At 35.6% G+C, this 17,883-nt stretch overlaps 1 protein-coding gene across 5 annotated transcripts in view; it reads left to right on the top strand.

Annotated features, from left to right (window-relative positions):
* LOC150099762 (uncharacterized protein C2orf42 homolog) overlaps positions 1–17,883 on the top strand; it is a 243,042-nt gene that overhangs the window by 73,022 nt on the left and 152,137 nt on the right. For all 5 annotated transcript variants that reach the window (XM_090403602.1, XM_090403600.1, XM_090403603.1 and 2 more), the window contains one exon: positions 14,149–14,322. In XM_090403602.1, the coding sequence (XP_090259728.1) occupies positions 14,149–14,322 (174 nt within the window). The remainder of the gene's footprint in view (positions 1–14,148; positions 14,323–17,883) is intronic.

The following is a 17,883-nucleotide window of genomic DNA, read 5'->3' as shown; positions in this document are numbered from 1 at the left end:
AATTCAATTATAGGCACTATAATTCTAAACAACACAGCTATCGTTAAACTTCAACTTTACAGCCTCTACTATTCTCTAGTTACTCCGTGCTATGCTTAAAGATTGCGTGTGTCCTTGAAAGGTCGGTCTTAAAATCAAATCTCAACTATAGTATCGCTAGTCATTTATTAGTCACTCAGCTGTCTTCTGTAGCTATAATTGTTATTCTACAACTTATTAGCTAACTACTTCTCGACTAGTAGACTTTATTTAGCTGCTTGAGTGACTTGCTGACTATCTATTATCGCACTGTGATTCCCGAATGCCGAATGCTCCGATTCCAACCTAATGCCAATCCTCTCTGTCTCTGTTTCCTTTCTATCTTTATTTTCAGCGTTTCTCCTTTATATATGCGTTCTTCCCGCTTAAATTGTTCTCATGATTTATTTGACTAAAACTCTTTTTAATAATTTTCAACATTCTCCTCACGTGCTGTTCCAAACTCGTGCTCGCTCACTTACATACGTCTCCATGACAACAAAACAAAACATAATAAAATTGAGCTATTGCATAACGTTAAACTTCTACAAATAGGAATAAATAGAGAATATTTACATTTCAATTAATGCAAGTTCTTATAATATTAACATAGTAATAATTAAAATAGCTTAATAATATTTAATACAGTCTTTTCATTATTAATACATATATCTTTGATTAATTAATTAAATATTAGACAAAATTAAGGTAGTTATATGAATATTAAATTATAAAATAAGTTATTTACATTAAATAATGTTTACAAGTCTAGCCTTTGTGATGGAAGATCATGTTGGATTCTGAACCAAATAATAATTACTCTAATCTCTACATAATCAGAATCCAACAACATGACTTCGGATGGGCTCATTCTATGGTGACAGCCATTTTGAAAAATAAGGATAAAATGGTAGAGGCTTTGAAAGAATCTGCTTCCATTAAATTGCCGATAGTGACGAAGCAACGACAAGGCCCTATTGCTGACCATAAGCACTATGCCCATAACTGCTGAGGCACTAAGTCTCTTCAGTATGTTGAAGGAGAAAGCAGGTTCAATTACGAATACAAATTCAATGCTTCTTCCGGTTGATTCATGAGATTCAAGCAGAGTTTTGTGCTAAACAATGTGAAAATGTATGGTGAATCTTCAAGTGCCAATGAGAAGGCTGCCAAGGAGTTTGTGGAGAAATTGGATAAAATTATTACAGGGGAAAATTATTTGTCACAGCAAATATTTAATATGGATGAGACCTCCTTGTTTTGGAAAAAAAATGCCCAAGCAGACATTCACCCACCAAAAGCTAAATTCTTTGCCTGGTTTCAAATCTCTTAAAGACCATATTATGATTCTGTTAGGGGGTAATGTGGCTGTATATAAACTGAAACCATTTGTGATATGGCACAGTGAGAATCCACAAGCATTCAAAAACATTAGGAAGCATACTCTTCCAGTTCATTATCGGAGCAATAAGAAGTCATGGATGACTCAAAAATTGTTTGCAGATGCCTTAATTAACTGTTATGCGAGTGAAATGGAAAGTTATTGTGTGAAAGAAAATGTAGGATTTAAAATATGATTAATTCTAGATAATGCTTCACCCCAAGATCAAGGTCATGTTTCTTCCTCCATCATCGATCCAACCAATGGACAATGTTTAAGGCTTATTATCTACGGAGAACTTTTTCACAAGCCATTTCTGCCACTAAAGGAAATGATCAGACTCTCATGCAATTCTGGAAAGCATTCAATATTTATCATGCTATTAAAAATATTGCTGCGGCTCGGGACGAAGTGACTGCTCAGTGTATGAGTGGCATATGGAAAATGACATTAAAAATGTTTGTGCATGATTTTGGAAGTTTTGAATAAAATGAAGACCTTTTTTTAAATTGAGTGAAGAAATAGTGGGCCTAGCAAACAATCTGAATCTCGACGTGAATGATGACAACATAGTTTAACTTATAGAAAGTGCTCATGAAGAGTTGACTAATGAAGAATTGGTTGAACTGGAGGAATAACATACTGCAGAAGAGGAAGAACGAGAAAAGGAAGAGGGAAAGAGGTAGTTAAACAATTCCCAGTGAAGGGTCTTGCAGAAATGTTCTCTGAAGTTAGCGATGTTCTCAGAATGGCTGAAGACATGGACCCCAGTGTTGAATGCTACTTATTAGTAGAAAGAAAAGTACATGATGCATTTGTTTGCTATAAACAAATTTATGATGAAAAGTAGAAGAGGAATAAGCAAAGCACATCGGACATATTCATCAAAAAACAAAAGGTTACACCAGAACATCTGCAGCCTGGTCCTTCACATAGGGAAGGTAAGGAAGATGTGATCATGGAGGAAGATTTGGGTGATTATTCTCTTGTTTTATAGTGACAATAACACACAGTACAGTTTTATAAGGTTTAAAAATTAAAATGACAGTATACTTTACGGTTAAGTCCCTAACTCCTATAACTGTGTTAATTTAATGTATCGCCCTACGTCCGACCAAGTTACTTCCTGCCAGATGGAACGGAACCCCACATAAGTCGAGGGATGGCTGTACATTTATCCATTTCGAAGTTTGCCCATATAATTCTCTTCCTGTCTCTTCTCTCTACTCCCTTCCTTCCCTTGATTATTATTGCCTGACTATTACATCCTATGGTTACTATTTGGTAGGATCTGACCAGTTTTTGTCTTCCTTGTCTCATTAACACCGATTATGTCCATCAAGTACTTTTCCAGTTCTTTAGCAACTTCAGTTTCCATTCTGTTGCCACTCATGTTGATGATTTCTATCGTTAATTATTTTGATGTTTAATTTGTTCAAGTAGCTGACTTTTTGTTGTTTGCCCTTGTTCACTGATGAAAACAATGAGGTCCTCATTTAGCCAGGATGAATGCATGGATTCTCATCATGTTGTACCATCATGCTTTTTTGCTGATTTAAGCCAATAGGGATCCCAGCCCATCCTCATTTGTTCAGTATCCATTGGATTCTTACTAATATGGCACACCACAGGAAGGTGAAGATTGGGCTGGTCAGAAGTCCCACTCTGTTCTCTGCATTCCTTAGGCTATCTGGCTTTGACTCTTAAACAATCTTGCCACAGTTTTAAATTAATCTATTCTGGTTGTAGGTATTTCAGGAACAGTCTTTATAATTTGACACATTCAAATCATCAAGGTACTGGAGAGTATATATCGTCTCATACTTGCTCATTGGTCAGGATGTTACAGATCCTTATGTGCCATCTGATTTGCTCAGTGAGTGAGATGGATGACAGATTGTTAACCATGCTCTTCTGAAGAATCAAAGCAGCTAGAAGGGGGAAAATATCTGTTGATTTTAGGCTATATTAAAAAAAAAACAATAGCAAATAATGGTAATTTAAATATAGCATCCAAACATAGACTAATATGTTGCAAATGTTTCTACTACATGGGTTTTAACCTTCATTAATGCGACATGAACTGTTTAAACCCTGTACTAATACAATTTCCCCCCCCTCCTTGCATGCAAACACACACCATATACTGCTAAGCAAAAGAAAAGTAGAAGTTTTTATTTAGCTCAAAGTGCAGTACAATGTAATAAAATCTATTTCAGAGTAATTGATAAGGGAAATTTATTTGAGACTTACAAAGATTTATCCTTCTCGACTTTTACTCTCACAGTAAGGACCTATTTTAGTTTTCAGACTTTATTTCTCTGAAAAGACTGATTGTTTAATCTCTCTTTTTTTTATTTTTTGAATATCACCTGAGGTTAAAAGGCAGAAAAAAAAGATGAAGTTGTATGTAAAATTTGCATTTCCAACCTGTTAATAGATGCCAATAACTGTTTCATACTTTTATCGGATCTCGAATCCTTTGATTCCATGGAGGTCAGACAATTATAATAATAATATGTCATATATACAAATTCACATGGAGAGAAGAGGCAAGGAATAAGAAAAGTCTCATTGACTATGTTATTGTTGATAGTGATGTTTTCTCCCTGCTGCAGGACACCAGATTGTACGAAGGATTTGAAATTGGAAGTGATCACTATTTAGTCTTGAGCAGGATAAAATTGAATTTCATATTGAAATTACAATAACATGTAAAAAAGTTTTAATGCGAATAAAAGTTGAGCAGCTCTCAGATGCGAGCTGTAGACTAAAATACACAAAGATTATTGAAGAAAAAATGAAAGAGTTCGAGAACAGGAATCAAACCTTGGAGATTCAGTGGCAAGCCTTGAAGAAAGCCCTGATTGATTCAGCTAGAGAGGCATGTGGTGAAGTTGTCTGCAAGGATAGAAAAATTAGAACTCCATGGTGGACACAGGAAGTTAAAGAGGCAGTGAAGGAAAAGAAGAAAGCATATCAAAAGTTCCTGGCAAATAAGTCAGCTTGTGCTCTTAGAGAATACAGAGACAAATGCAAGAATGCAAAAACACTGTGTAAAACTAGCTAAACAAAAGTCATGGGAGGACTTTGGCAAGAATATAGAAAATAAATATCAAGAAGGTGGCAAAATATTCTGGAGGTTGTTGAAGAAGCTTAAGAATGGAGGAAAGAGTGCTGTGAAAGGAGTTAGAGATGATAAAGGTGACATGAAAACAGGATAAAAACAGAAAAAGATATCCTTGAAGTATGGAGTAATTACTTTGAAAAACTGCTAAATGAAACAAGCAGTGATGACAGCACAGTGGTAAAAAACACTGACCAGGTATGCAGTCAGGAATACATAACCATACTTGAAGTAGAAAAAGCCATCAAAGGCTTGAAATGTGGAAAGGCAGCTGGAGTAGATGATATTCGACCAGAAATGCTGAAGTGTGGTGGTATAAGAGTCTTACAGTGGCTGCACTGCATAGTTCAGAAAGCCTGGACAGAGGGACGAATTCCCGATGATTGGAGTAGAGCTCTCATAGTACCGATATGTAAAAAGGGAAATAAAACTGAATGTGAGAATTACAGAGGTATTTTCCTACTGAGTGTTCCTGGCAAGATCTATGCAAGTATACTTGAGAAACGGTTGAGAAGAATTGTGGAAGAAAAGCTTGGTGAAGAACAAGCTGGATTCAGGCCAAATAGAGGCTGTCAGGATCAGATCTTCACTTTACGACAAATAGTCGAGAAAGCATGGGAATATAATAAAGATCTGTATTTAAGTTTTGTCAATTTGGAAAAGGCATATGACAAGGTGCCAAGAGAGAAGCTATTCAATATGCTACAGTTATATGGTGTCAATGGGGCATTATATCAAGCAATACTTAGTCTTTATTTGAGTTGTAAGTCGGCAGTTAGAATTGAAGGAAGTACAGGAAGATGGTTTAATGTTAAATCTGGTGTGAGACAAGGATGTACATTATCCCCTCTGTTATTCATTATCTATATGGATCACATTATGAAGGAAAGTGGTATTAAACATGATATCAAAATTGGAGATGTTAATGTCAGCTCTTTACTTTATGCGGACGATGTTATACTTCTAAATAAATCCGCTAGTCTGCAAGATTCTCTGACTAAATTGAATAGCTGTTGTAATAGATATGGTATGAAGGTCAGCAATAAAAAGACAAAGACAACGAAAATAGGCAGAATCATTGAAAATGTCAACTGTGTTGTGAATGGAGAACCTGTGGAACAAGTAAAACATTTCACCTACTTAGGCACTAATTTCTCTCATAAAAGAGAAATTAGTCGGAACACTAAATTAGCTGTATACAAGACAGTGTTCAAACCAGTTTTAACTTATGGATCTGAGAGCTGGGTCAGAAGTAAAACACTTGACCAAAGAGTAGAGACTGCAGATATGAGAGTCCTGAGAAAGATTATAGGCGTGAACAGATGGTATCAATGGCAATATCATATTAAAAACGAGGATATTAGGAAAGAACTTGACATTGTCAGCATCCAGGAATGCGTTAGCAGAGCTAATCTCAGGTGGTATGGTCACTTAAACAGAATGGGCGAAGAAAGATTAGCAAAACAAGTGTTCTCTGCCAGGTTGGCAGCAAAACGACCCAGAGGAAGACCAAGATATAGGTCAATTGATACAGTACAAAGTGCCTTAGACGATAGAAATATAAGATCTTTTAATGTTGGAGTTTTGACAAGTAACAGACTGATTTGAAGAAAAATTGTAGATATGAAGTACCTGCCATGTACCCTCAAGGGGTGTTCATATCCTGTACACCCCTTGAGGGTACATGGCAGGAATTTGATGATGATGATGAAATATTCAGATGATGATATTATTATTATTATAGCAGAATCTAAAGCACAATTGGAAAAAAAAAAAGAGGTCTGCTCAGCCTTCTCTTTCCAATTGTTTTATGTTTTATTATTTGTTTAGGATATCGGATGTCATATACACCAGTTTCCATAAATTAAAGGACAAAGAGAAAAATCATAATAACTCAAAAACTATATAATGAATATTTATTCATTTTGTTGAATAAGCAATATGACATGTGAAACAAATACCCCAAAATTTTAAATAGTTTAATTCAATAATAAATGAGTACATGAAAACAGTGGTCAAAACTAAGAGATCAAAACTAGATTGTGAAAGTGCCTCAATAAGGAATGTAGTCACCCCTTACAGCAATACAACACTTGCAATTTCATACTTTTTATAATGGTGTCCAGGAGCTCAGTTGGTAATTATCATACTTGCCAAGCTCTCCTAAATCCCTCAAGGTTTTTTGGTGATAGGGATGAGAGAGATTGAGATCAGCAACATGTCTATCTAGAGCATCTCAGACATGTTCAGTAGGATTGAGATCAAGAGACCTGGCTGGCCAGTCCATACATACGATAGTCTCTTCTTGGATATATTGGTCCACGAACTTCACTTCATGCAAACAAGCATTATCATCTTGTAAGATAAATGTCTCCCCTATTGTACCCACATACAGACAAACATAGGAGTCCAGGACCTTGTCTCTGTAAGTTACAGCATTCATGGTTATGCTGGGAAGCATGTACAGATCAGTGCGTCCACCCAACAAGATGCCTTCCCAAAACATCACACTCTGTCCACCACCACAAGTGTTCCTTTCACAGATTAGTACAGATGATAATGTATCCCTGGTTCTCTCTAGATCAGAGGATACTTGGTATTGCTATGTAGTGCAAATTAGGACTCGTAAACAATACTTATGGTAGAGGTAGTATGATGGTATGGGATGCTCTCACTGGGTGGCTGTACTAAGCTGTATATGCTTCCTAGTGAAACTATGAATGCTGCAACTTAGAGACGAGGTCCTGGATCCCTGTGTTCATCTATATGCAGATGCAATAGAAGAGACATTTATCCTACAATATGATAATGCTTGCCCTCATCAAGAGAAGTTTGTGGCCAATATTTTCAAGAAGATACTATTGTATTTATGGACTTTGCCAGCTCTTGACCTTAACTTATTGCACATGCCTAGGGTGCTCTAGGTAGATGTGTTGTCACTGCTCTCAACCCCCTTCCTCCCCCAAACCTTGAGGGACTTAGGAAAGTTTTGCAGGAGTAATGGTTGTTGCTACCTTTCATACTACCACAGTATGAAATGAAACATTGTTGTGGGTGCTGTATTGCTGTGAGGGAGTGGTCACCATTCCTTATTGAGACACTTTAATAATCTCATTTTGACCATTGTTTTCTTATACCCATTTGTTACTGAATTAAACTACTGTATTTACTCGAATATAAATATTCGAGTAAATACAGTAGTTTAATTCATACTCGCACTTTTTTCCCCAAAATTAAAGTTAAAAATTGTGGTGCGAGATATATGCAGGGATTTTCGAAAACTAAAGCTTTTCAGGAAAAAAAAACTAAATCGACATTTATAATTAAATCCTAAGTATTCATTATAATTTATAATCGCTTGCATTGTTTATGAAATGAATGCATTTAAATTTTAATTATCAACATTATTTACATGATCGGCAGCTTACCTTCATCAAGCGATATATTTGAATCTTTAGCGACACTGCTTCTGTAATTAAATTAAAACAAATGGTCATCTTCGCTCCCATCCAGGGCATTAGTGATGTGGTTTTTAAAAACTCTTTGCAGTTATTTCTGGCAAAATCATCCACTCCATATAGAAACTAAACCCCACCTCATTCGCCACTCAACTCCCTTGCAATCCAAAATTGAGTAGCAGTCAATGCTTTCACTTCCACATTTCTTTTACTGGTTGCTTCCATCTCTATGCATATGATTGGTGCAGTATTAGCAAAAGGTCACATGACTCAACGACAAAGGCAAGCCGACAATTGTTGAGTTTGAAATGCTGATTCTCTTCAACTGAATTCCAAAATATCTGAAACTGCCATAACAACATTCATTATCTATTTCTTAAAGATGTGTGTGAGGTATATGCGCAATGTTTTAATTTCTTTTTCCATGAAGTAAAATCAGGGGTGGGAGAATATACGCGAGACAAGTTATATTCGAGTAAATGCAGTATTTAAAATTTTTTATGTTTCTTTCACATCTCATATTGTGCTGCTTTTCACTTAATTGCATGAAAATTCATCATACAATTTTTGAGTTATTGTGTTTTTTTCTGTTTGTTTCTTAATTTATGGAAACCATTGTGTTACAGGATTTAGAATATTGTGCTGCTTTTCACTTAATTGCATGAAAATTCATCATACAATTTTTGAGTTGTGTTTTTTTCTGTTTGTTTCTTAATTTATGGAAACCATTGTGTTACAGGATTTAGAATTTTCTTTAATAGCTTTCATCCAGCAATGGGGATTTATAGGCTAAATATCATCAAAGGAAAACAAAGTACATGATAATTTTTTGCATAAAAGTAACAATGTGCATATATGTTTGTGTGTCTTTTGCGACTGTAGGACAGATCAGAATGGAAATTCCTCTTCAGTTTAACTTTTGCATTTACCTTCTGTATATCAACGTAAATTCAATGAATTGATTGATAATTAGATCCCATGCTAGTTTTCCTTTCTGTGGAGTTCACATTATCTCAATACCTCTTCTCTCAAAACAGTATTTAATTAAATTAAAAGAGAGGGAAAAAATTCAGTTATAGAAAATATAAATGGTCACAATGATTCATAATTTCATGTAGTGCACTTTGATATTGCTGGAGTTAAGTGGAGGACTAGTGATCGTCTTGCTTTCTGTTGCAGTTTTAGAAAGTAATGTAGGATAGCATAATCATGCGATCTAAATAAGACTGGAAATTCATATATAATGCCACCCACAGAAGCCAAACCAGTTTATGTAATACAAGTATTGGGTTGGCAAATAAGTTCGTTCGGTTTATGCCACTTCGCCTGTCGCTATTGTTGCGCTACCACACAACGCTATTGTATAGTTGAAAGGTGACGTTTCACGTAACCTTTCAGTGAATTTTTGTTCGACCTACTTCAGTTGTGTGTGTGTGTGTAACATATTTTTAGAAATGGAAGGAAATAATGTACATTACCGGCATATTTTGCTTTTTTATTTAAAAAAAGGCAAACGAGCTGCGGAGGCCCATTAAAAATATGCAGCATATATGGGGATGGTGCCTTAACAGAACGTGTATGCCAAAAGTGGTTTGCCAAATTCCATTCTGGAGATTTTGATGCCAGTGATGCGCTGTTCGCCCGACTGAGGATGATTCGAGTGTTGTGAAGGATATCGTCGACAAAAATCTGCCACAAACAGTGCAGTACTGAACATACCCCATATAAGCATTGAAAACCATTTGCACAAGCTGGGATATGTTTCAAAACTCAATGTTTGGGTGCCGCATGAATTGACTGAGGACAATATGACTGCTTGCATATCCATCTGTGATATGCTGTGACGTCGCCAAGTAAACGACCCATTTTTGAAGCAGATGATTACGGGAGATGAAAAATGAGTTGTGTACGAAAACGTGGTACATAAATGATCATGGGGGCACAGGAGCGAACCACTGCAAACAACCTCAAAAGTGGGATTGCACCCAAAGATCATGCTCTCTGTGTTGTGGGATTATAAAGTTGTTGTCCACTACGAGGTGTTACTGTCAGGCAGAACGATTGATTCAACTGTCTATTGCTCACAATTAACGGGACTGGCCCGTGCAATTAGCACAAAACGTCATGAATTGGCAAATCAGAAAGGAGTTGTCTTTCACCAAGATAACACTAGACCCCTCACATCGTTAACAACCTAGAGTAAATTGTTATTTCTTGGCTGGGATGTTTTGCTGCATCCTCCGTATTCACCGGACCTGGCACCTTCCGATTACCCCTTATTCCGATCGTTGCAGAATTCTCTGAACAGGAAAACCTTCGCTAATGGGGAGGCTGCCAAAAGACACCTGGACCAGTTTTTTGCCAGTAAACTTCAGGAGTTTTATGAATGCGGCATAATGAAGTTGGTGGACAGATGGCAAGAGGTCATTGATAAAGATGGTCAATATATAACTGACTAGTATGTATTATATATATTAAATAAAATGTGTTTCATTCCACTCTGAAAAACCAAATGAACTTATTTGCCAACCCAATATTTCAGAAAAGTAAATACATAATTTTGTTTTCAGACATTTTGAAATGAGAACATTATATTTGAGATTATCTGTTCCATTAACACAGTTTACTAATACTAGTTTTACACAAAAATTCTGCTGAAAAAAAATTTAAACTGGGATGTCTCTCTCTCTCTCTCGCACACACACACAAACATTATTATTATGTAACACATCCAAGGACTCATCACGTGAGGGGACTCTACTCCACTATACACACCTAATCGTCTTCCCCTATTACCCAATTCTCCCACTAAACGCAACCACCACCACCTTAACAATATTTCTTGTCTGTAAATTGCATGTGTTCTGAAGTCGATTTGAGTTTCCAGGAGGGAAAACACTGTTACCTCCATATGAGATTGGCCAACTTGCTTCAAATGAAAAAACCCATATAATGAGATAAATCGAACTTATTCCTTTCCCAGTCAAAGGTTACAATATACTGTTATTCTTTCAGTTGTGCTATAGAGGTGTTTTGATATCAGAGAGTTTGTGAAAATGTGCTCACCCAATGTAGAATGAACATATGATACAGTTAAGAAAGCTTCTAACTGATGTGTAACATGCATGAGCATGTTGCACGTATGGTTATTTCTGCCACAAGAATATTACTTGCACATTTGTGTGTTCTTGTGTCCCATCTGGAGAATTCCAAACTTGGAATCTCTGTATTTTGACCCTCTCTTAATAATTTTGTCACGTTTGTTGTTGTTGTTTCAGTTGTAATCCAGAATCTGTAATTATGCCATTATCTTTGAATTTTTATCTTGGTTTCTGAATTTTAATTTTTCAGCAGACTTGATACTCAGATAATGAGGCCATCTTCCTTAGGACTTGAATCTAATCTTTAAAGGTACCTGTGGCATGACTATAAACAACAAATTACATGATAACCACAGTAATTAACTTTAATGAAATGAAAGTACAGATGTTTTGTACTTTCCCATATAATGAGAATAACAGTACATCATTAGTGTTTAGAAACAACCAAATCAAAGAAATAGGAATACAAGATGCATTACAACAATCGGTTTACCAATTAAAAACTGTTGCTGCATGTTAGAAATTAATATATTAATAAATAATATTATTAAAACTATTTTTGATGATTACATAAAATGAAAATCTCCCAAACTTTTGGGGGAGAGAGAGAGAGAGACAATCGTTCTGATTCAGATTTGGCCGATGTAAAAGGAGTTTGCAACTTTATTTGAAAAGGCGTTCATATTTAAAACTGCTTCTATGGAGAAGACTAGCTTCATCCCACCAGATACTGTGTTTAATGTCAATACCAGACCAGACTTTTGAGGTTTCATGTGTGTTCAATATAATATTGATGTTCATTAATTCTTTTTTCCAGTGAACGGCCTGTCTGCGTAAAGTATGTCAGATTACATTCACAAGGTATCTGGTAAATGCCAGCTAACGATAGAGGTGACAGATTATCTTTTGTAGATGGCAATACATGAGAAATTTGTTGTTAGGAAAATATATTGGAATAAAGTGATACTTCAAAATTCTACCAATGGGTTCAATGAGATTTTGGCATGAAGCTGTTGATTTGGAGCTACTCTGAGTTAATTGGATAACATTAGTTGTCTTTGAAGAATCCTGAGATGTTGGAGCATAGGCATCAGTTATCTGCTGGATTTACTAGCAGATAATTGCTAATAAATCCAGCAGATAATTAACTGTAATATAAAAAATAATAATAATAATCAGAGAGATCAGAGTTATCAGAATGTGAAGAGTGATAAAGACAACATATGAATGTTAGAAATGTGTTGCAAAAAAGTGTTGCAAGGAAATTGAGCCAGAGCAAATCATAATGAAGAAAGATTGGTTTCTTTGTTTTGCTTATATATATCATGTTTATCAAGGTTGTCTTAAAATGACAGCCACCCTAATTCGCCAAATTTTATCAATTTATATAGCCATACTGTAACTGCAAATGTTCCATCTGTATTCATTGTGGTTAACATAATTAAAAAGCATGTTTCATTGAATTCCTTCATATGGATAGCATTGGCTGCACACTTCTTTAAATTCAGTCCTAGAGGATGCTATGATAGAACATCATATCTATCACAGTTTCGAATTATTTTCACAATTTGTGTTCTGATGTTGCTGGTTTAAAATCCTGTGATATATCAGCAACTTGATAAATTACATTTATTTTGTTTTTGTGGGAGTTGAATGTCCGCTCAGTTAGCCTGTGGTTACACACTTCGCAACCATATGCCTGGGAAGGAGTATCCTAGGTTCAATTCTCGTCAGTGACGTGAGGAGCTTAAGGATCTTCCTCAGTCATAGCCAAGTTAGCCGGCCTTGGGCATGGACAGCAAGGTTTTTTCCCCAGTTTATCCTGGGGTTTTTCCTCCCACAAAGCAGGCAAACCTGCCCTGTGAATACATGCTTTGACAGACAAGGGATACTACCAGGAATAAGGAGCAGCCAACCTATTCTGTTGGATTATCATTTACGGAAGCTTATGCGGTAAAATGTGTAGGCCTGCACAAAAGCGTAACATGCAATGAGGATGAGGGAGTTGAATTCGTCCTTGTTAAATATGAACAGTAGAAATAATTAATTAAAAAAATGAATTAAATTAGAGTATGCTAAACATCCATTCAATAGAAAACACTATTGTATACAAGTTGAGTATATGATGTATACAAGGAGAGTATCTTACATTATTGTGAGCTGTTTCTTACATATATTTGGACCTTGACTGAGATTTTGGCATGAAGCTGTTCATTTGGAGGTGCTCTGAGTTAATTGAATAACATTAGTTGTCTTTATAGTGTTGGTTATACTCAGTGGTGAGCTATAAGGGGCTCGTGGGAGCTCGTCCGAGCCCCTTGTTCTTCTTGTCTGCTTTTTTATTTTTTCAAAAAAAACAAAAAACAAAACAATTTTTTTAAATATATTAAGTGGCAAACTCATACGGTAACCTAACAAAGTGATTTTATTAAATAAAATATTATAGTTACTGTTACCACCACTTTACAAATAAGAATTCACTTTTGGTAATTGCATATAAATAAATAGCACTATAAAATAATGCCCCTTGATTGGTATCGTTGATTATCACTTGAAGTATAAAAACAAAAGAGAAATATAACGTACTTCAATATTATTGTGTTTAGATAATATTTATTTATTCTTTATAGATTGTCATGAAAACTTCTATCGCAAACAAAAGAAATTTATTTTGTATATAAAAAATGCGGACTATTTCACATTTGCAATTATGAAAGATTTTATTCTTATTATATTTTGATAGTTAAAAAATGTTTTTCTTATGTGAGATAAATTAACACAGATGATTGTGTGCAAATATTTCATGTTTAGATCATGAAATATTTGTTTAAAAATGATAGCCTTTACAGGTTGATTGTCCCCCTCATACTTTTTGATTGGCATTTATACACAAGTTGTATTAATTTAATAAAAGTTTTTGTGTGAAATACGGCTTTTTTTTGCTCGACGATGCGAGCCCTTAGTTAAAATTTTCATAGCTCACCACTTGTTATACCTAAGAATAAATTATATTTTAATAACATTGTCAGCTTATTTTTAAAAAGCATTTTTTTAATTATTAAGCTTCAGAGCACCACCTTGTTGCTATATTGACAAATGCAGATCAAGATGAAGATCCATGTGAGGTGAAAATAGAAATTCTGCCTGATACAGGAACAATTCTTGCTGCTGCAACTGTAGAACCCATTAAAGAAGATGTACAGCCTGTGAAAAAGAAGAAAAAGGATGAATCTTTAGGTATGTATTGTTGTGTTAGTTCATAAAGATTTTTCTGATTTAGTGACTTGCAGTGAAGTGAGGTCATAAAACTTAGTTGTATGCAGAAAATATGATATCATAAGTACACATTGTTAAAATAAGATTGAACAGAAAATGGGGATTTTATTTTATTTTATTTATATTTATAGAGGCAGTTGTCATTTTGTATAGCAGTAATGTTTTCAGTTATTGTTATTATTATTACGTGACACCTCCAGGGAGTCCAAAGACTCATCGAGGGAGGGCACCTACTCTATGGCTCTGTCTCCACCACTCAATCCACCAACTACACCAATGCTATCTACTGCCAACTACCACCACTTTCACAGACAATCATAAACATCCATGCCCATGGTGGGATTCGAACCTACAGCCTTTTGGCTGGAGAGCGAATATGCTAACAACTCGGAATATGCTAACCACTCACCGGACTGTTTGAAGTTATACTTGACTACTTGAAGGAGTTTTAAGTTATCTTGTTGTTAGTGTTTCTTCCATGTCATTCTTCCACCTCTGTTAGTTATAGAATATGAAACGTGAAAATTGCAAGAGGGAATAAAAATGAAGGCAGAGTGTTTTAACCAATGTGTTATATCAGCTAAAAATAAATTCGATTTCTGATATTTCTACTTTTCTACTTTTCCAAGAATCAAGTACAGTCAGCTCTTGCTATAACAAACTCATACAGACAATGTAATAGTTAAAGTGAACAGTTTGCTATAGATATTCCCATGGAACTGGATTGTGCCTTTGGAGGGACTTTGGTTGGGACTTTCAGTTGTTTGTTATAAAGAGAAAAGATTGTTATTAGCAATGGAATGACTTTTAATGGGATTATATTGATCAAGTGCATATAATAAACAACTATATTGTACCAACTAGTTTCACCAACTAAGGCTGTTGGCATCTTCAGGGTACATAACTGATGTAAGGCACTGAAAGTAAAAAACTGTTACAAACTATAATCAACCGATTCCAATTATATTAAACAAAGAACAGAGCGCATACAATACATGCATAGAGAATGCATGATCTCACTTGTTGTTATTTAGGAACATACTATAGTTGGCACTGTAATTCAGTTCTGGCGAGTTGAGAGATCTAATAAGGGTCTTCCAGATGACGTATAAGATTAGTCCTTGGTTCCTGTTAAGGTTTTGTATGCAGCGGGCAACTGTTGTGGCCTCTTTAAAAATTCGGGAGTGGAAGTCCTCCTCTATGTAAGGAATTGTGCTTCTGTCCCACTCTGTGGTATGGTTCGTTCTTGAGAAATGAAAAGCTAACCCCAATTTTTCTTCTCTGTTATTATTGACATCACCTATGTGTTCTTTTTGCCTAATTTCAAGGCTCTTTGAAGTTTGGCCGATGTAATTCAAGCCGCACGAGCAGGGTATGTTATAAACTCCAGCATATTTGGAGAAAGGATGGCTATCTTTTGGAGATCCTAAGAATTGTCTAATTGTCTCTGTAGGTTTAAAGGCCACTCTTATTTTATGTGGTCTAAGGAGTCTTGCAATCTTATTGGAAACTGTCCCTAAATATGGAATGACGATGGTAGAAATATAACATATATCATCTCATTGTCTTTGTCGGGGTTCAGAGAAAAGTATCTTGTGGACGAGTCTTCGAGGAAATCCATTCATGGTAAGGTTGGTAGATATCAGGGATAGTTCTTTCTGGAGGTCTTGTTGATCTGTTGTAAGGAGAGAGGCACGATTCTTCAGCATGTGTACAATACTAAGTTTCTGAGAAATGTGGTGGCAGGAAGTGAAATGTAAATAATGTCCTGTATTGGTATGTTTGCGGTAAACTGAGAGGTTGATACCACCATTTTCGGAAGCTTCTTAATTAAAGTCTCCAGAAATGATAATTGGTTATCTTTTTCAAGTTCTAGAGTGAATTTGATTGTATGGTGTATAGAGTTGATTTTGTTAAGAAAGTCGAACAGGTCCTTTTTTGTGTGGTTCCAAACAATAAAGATATCGTCCACGTATCTCTACCATACTGTGGGTTTAGGGCCTGTTTGAGATGAGATTTTACTTTCAAAATCCTCCATAAAGAGATCAGCACAAGATGGAGAGGGGGAGCTAACCATTGCAAGGCCAGTCAATTGCTGATGTATGGTTTTATTCCATAAGAAAAAGTTTGATGTTAAACAATGACAGAAGTAATGTCTTGTGGGAGCAAACTTCCTAAAATGCTGATGACTTCCTCCACAGGGATTTTAGTGAATAGAGATGTAACATCCAGGCTGGCGAGTAGATCTGTATTGGAGATAGAGATGTTGTTCAGTTTCTCAACGAAATGTTGCAAATTTCGTATATAAGTATCCGAATTATGGATGTGTGGCTTGAGTAGGCCTGCCAAGTGTTTAGATAACAGATACGTTGGCGAATTGATTCCATCTACAATCGGGCATAGTGGTATTTCATTTTTGTGTACCTTAGGAGCACCATATAGTCTAGATGTTAGTGGATGCATGGATTTCAATCTTCGTTTTAAGTTTATATACCAGTTCACTATGTGACGTATTAAATCGTTGGTGTCATTGTGATTCTTTAGTGTTGGATCTGTGACTAGGACACAGTAGGTTGATGTATCTGACATCAACTACTAAAGAGGCCACAACAGTTGCCCGCTGCATACAAAACCTTAACAGGAGCCAAGGACTAATCTTACCCATGATCTGGAAGACCCTTATTAGATCTCTCAACTCGCCAGAACTGAATTACAGTGCCAATTATAGTACGTTCCTAAATAACAAGTGAGATCATGCACACTCTATGCATGTATTGTACGCACTCTGTTCTTTGTTTAATATAATTGGAATCGGTTGATTATAGTTTGTAACAGTTTTTTACTTTTTAGTGTTTTACATCAGTTATGTACCCCGAAGATGCCAACAGCCTTAGTTGGTGAAACTAGTTGGTATAACATAGTGTTTATTATATGCATTTGATCAATATAATCCCATTAAAAGTCATTCCAGAGTATTTTAGTCAAGAAAATTAAACGTTTTTTTAGCATGTTATTAGCAATGTTTGCTTAGTGAGTTTTACTGTATTTAAAAAAAAAAAAAAAAAAAAAAAATTAAATTAAGAATACTACTTGCATTTTTAAAGTAACGTATTATTTGTCAGTGATTTGGAGGCAGTCATGTTGAGTTTTCTAAACAGGCTGTTTCTTCATATATCTGCTGGACTTGTGATTTACAAAGATAGAAAACCCTCCGTAGTCATATTTCTCTGTCCTCTTTTATTTTTTTCAGTTTTTTCATCCATTTTGTGTCTTTGCATTTTGTATATATACTAGGGGAGGCTATGCCCCTGGTGCCTACGGTGCCCAACCCCCCGTGTTCCGGACTGGTAGGCAGGTTCTCCTTGAATTCTGATGACTCGAATTTTGAAGACTCAACACTCAGGATAGCCCTTAAGTTTCAAAACGTGACATAAAAAGGCCTTATCATTTTATATATAGGTAGATGTATTTGTGTGTGTGTGTGTGCTATAGATTTCTTATTTGATTACTTTGTTCTTCCAA

The sequence above is a fragment of the Typopeltis vanoorti genome, chromosome 14 (assembly GCF_054136105.1).
Source record: "Typopeltis vanoorti isolate ZY-2024b chromosome 14, IOZ_Tvanoo_1.0, whole genome shotgun sequence".
Taxonomy (NCBI): domain Eukaryota; kingdom Metazoa; phylum Arthropoda; class Arachnida; order Uropygi; family Thelyphonidae; genus Typopeltis; species Typopeltis vanoorti.
Note: the sequence above shows the minus strand (reverse complement) of the source record. Positions and strands in the feature narration are given on the sequence as shown.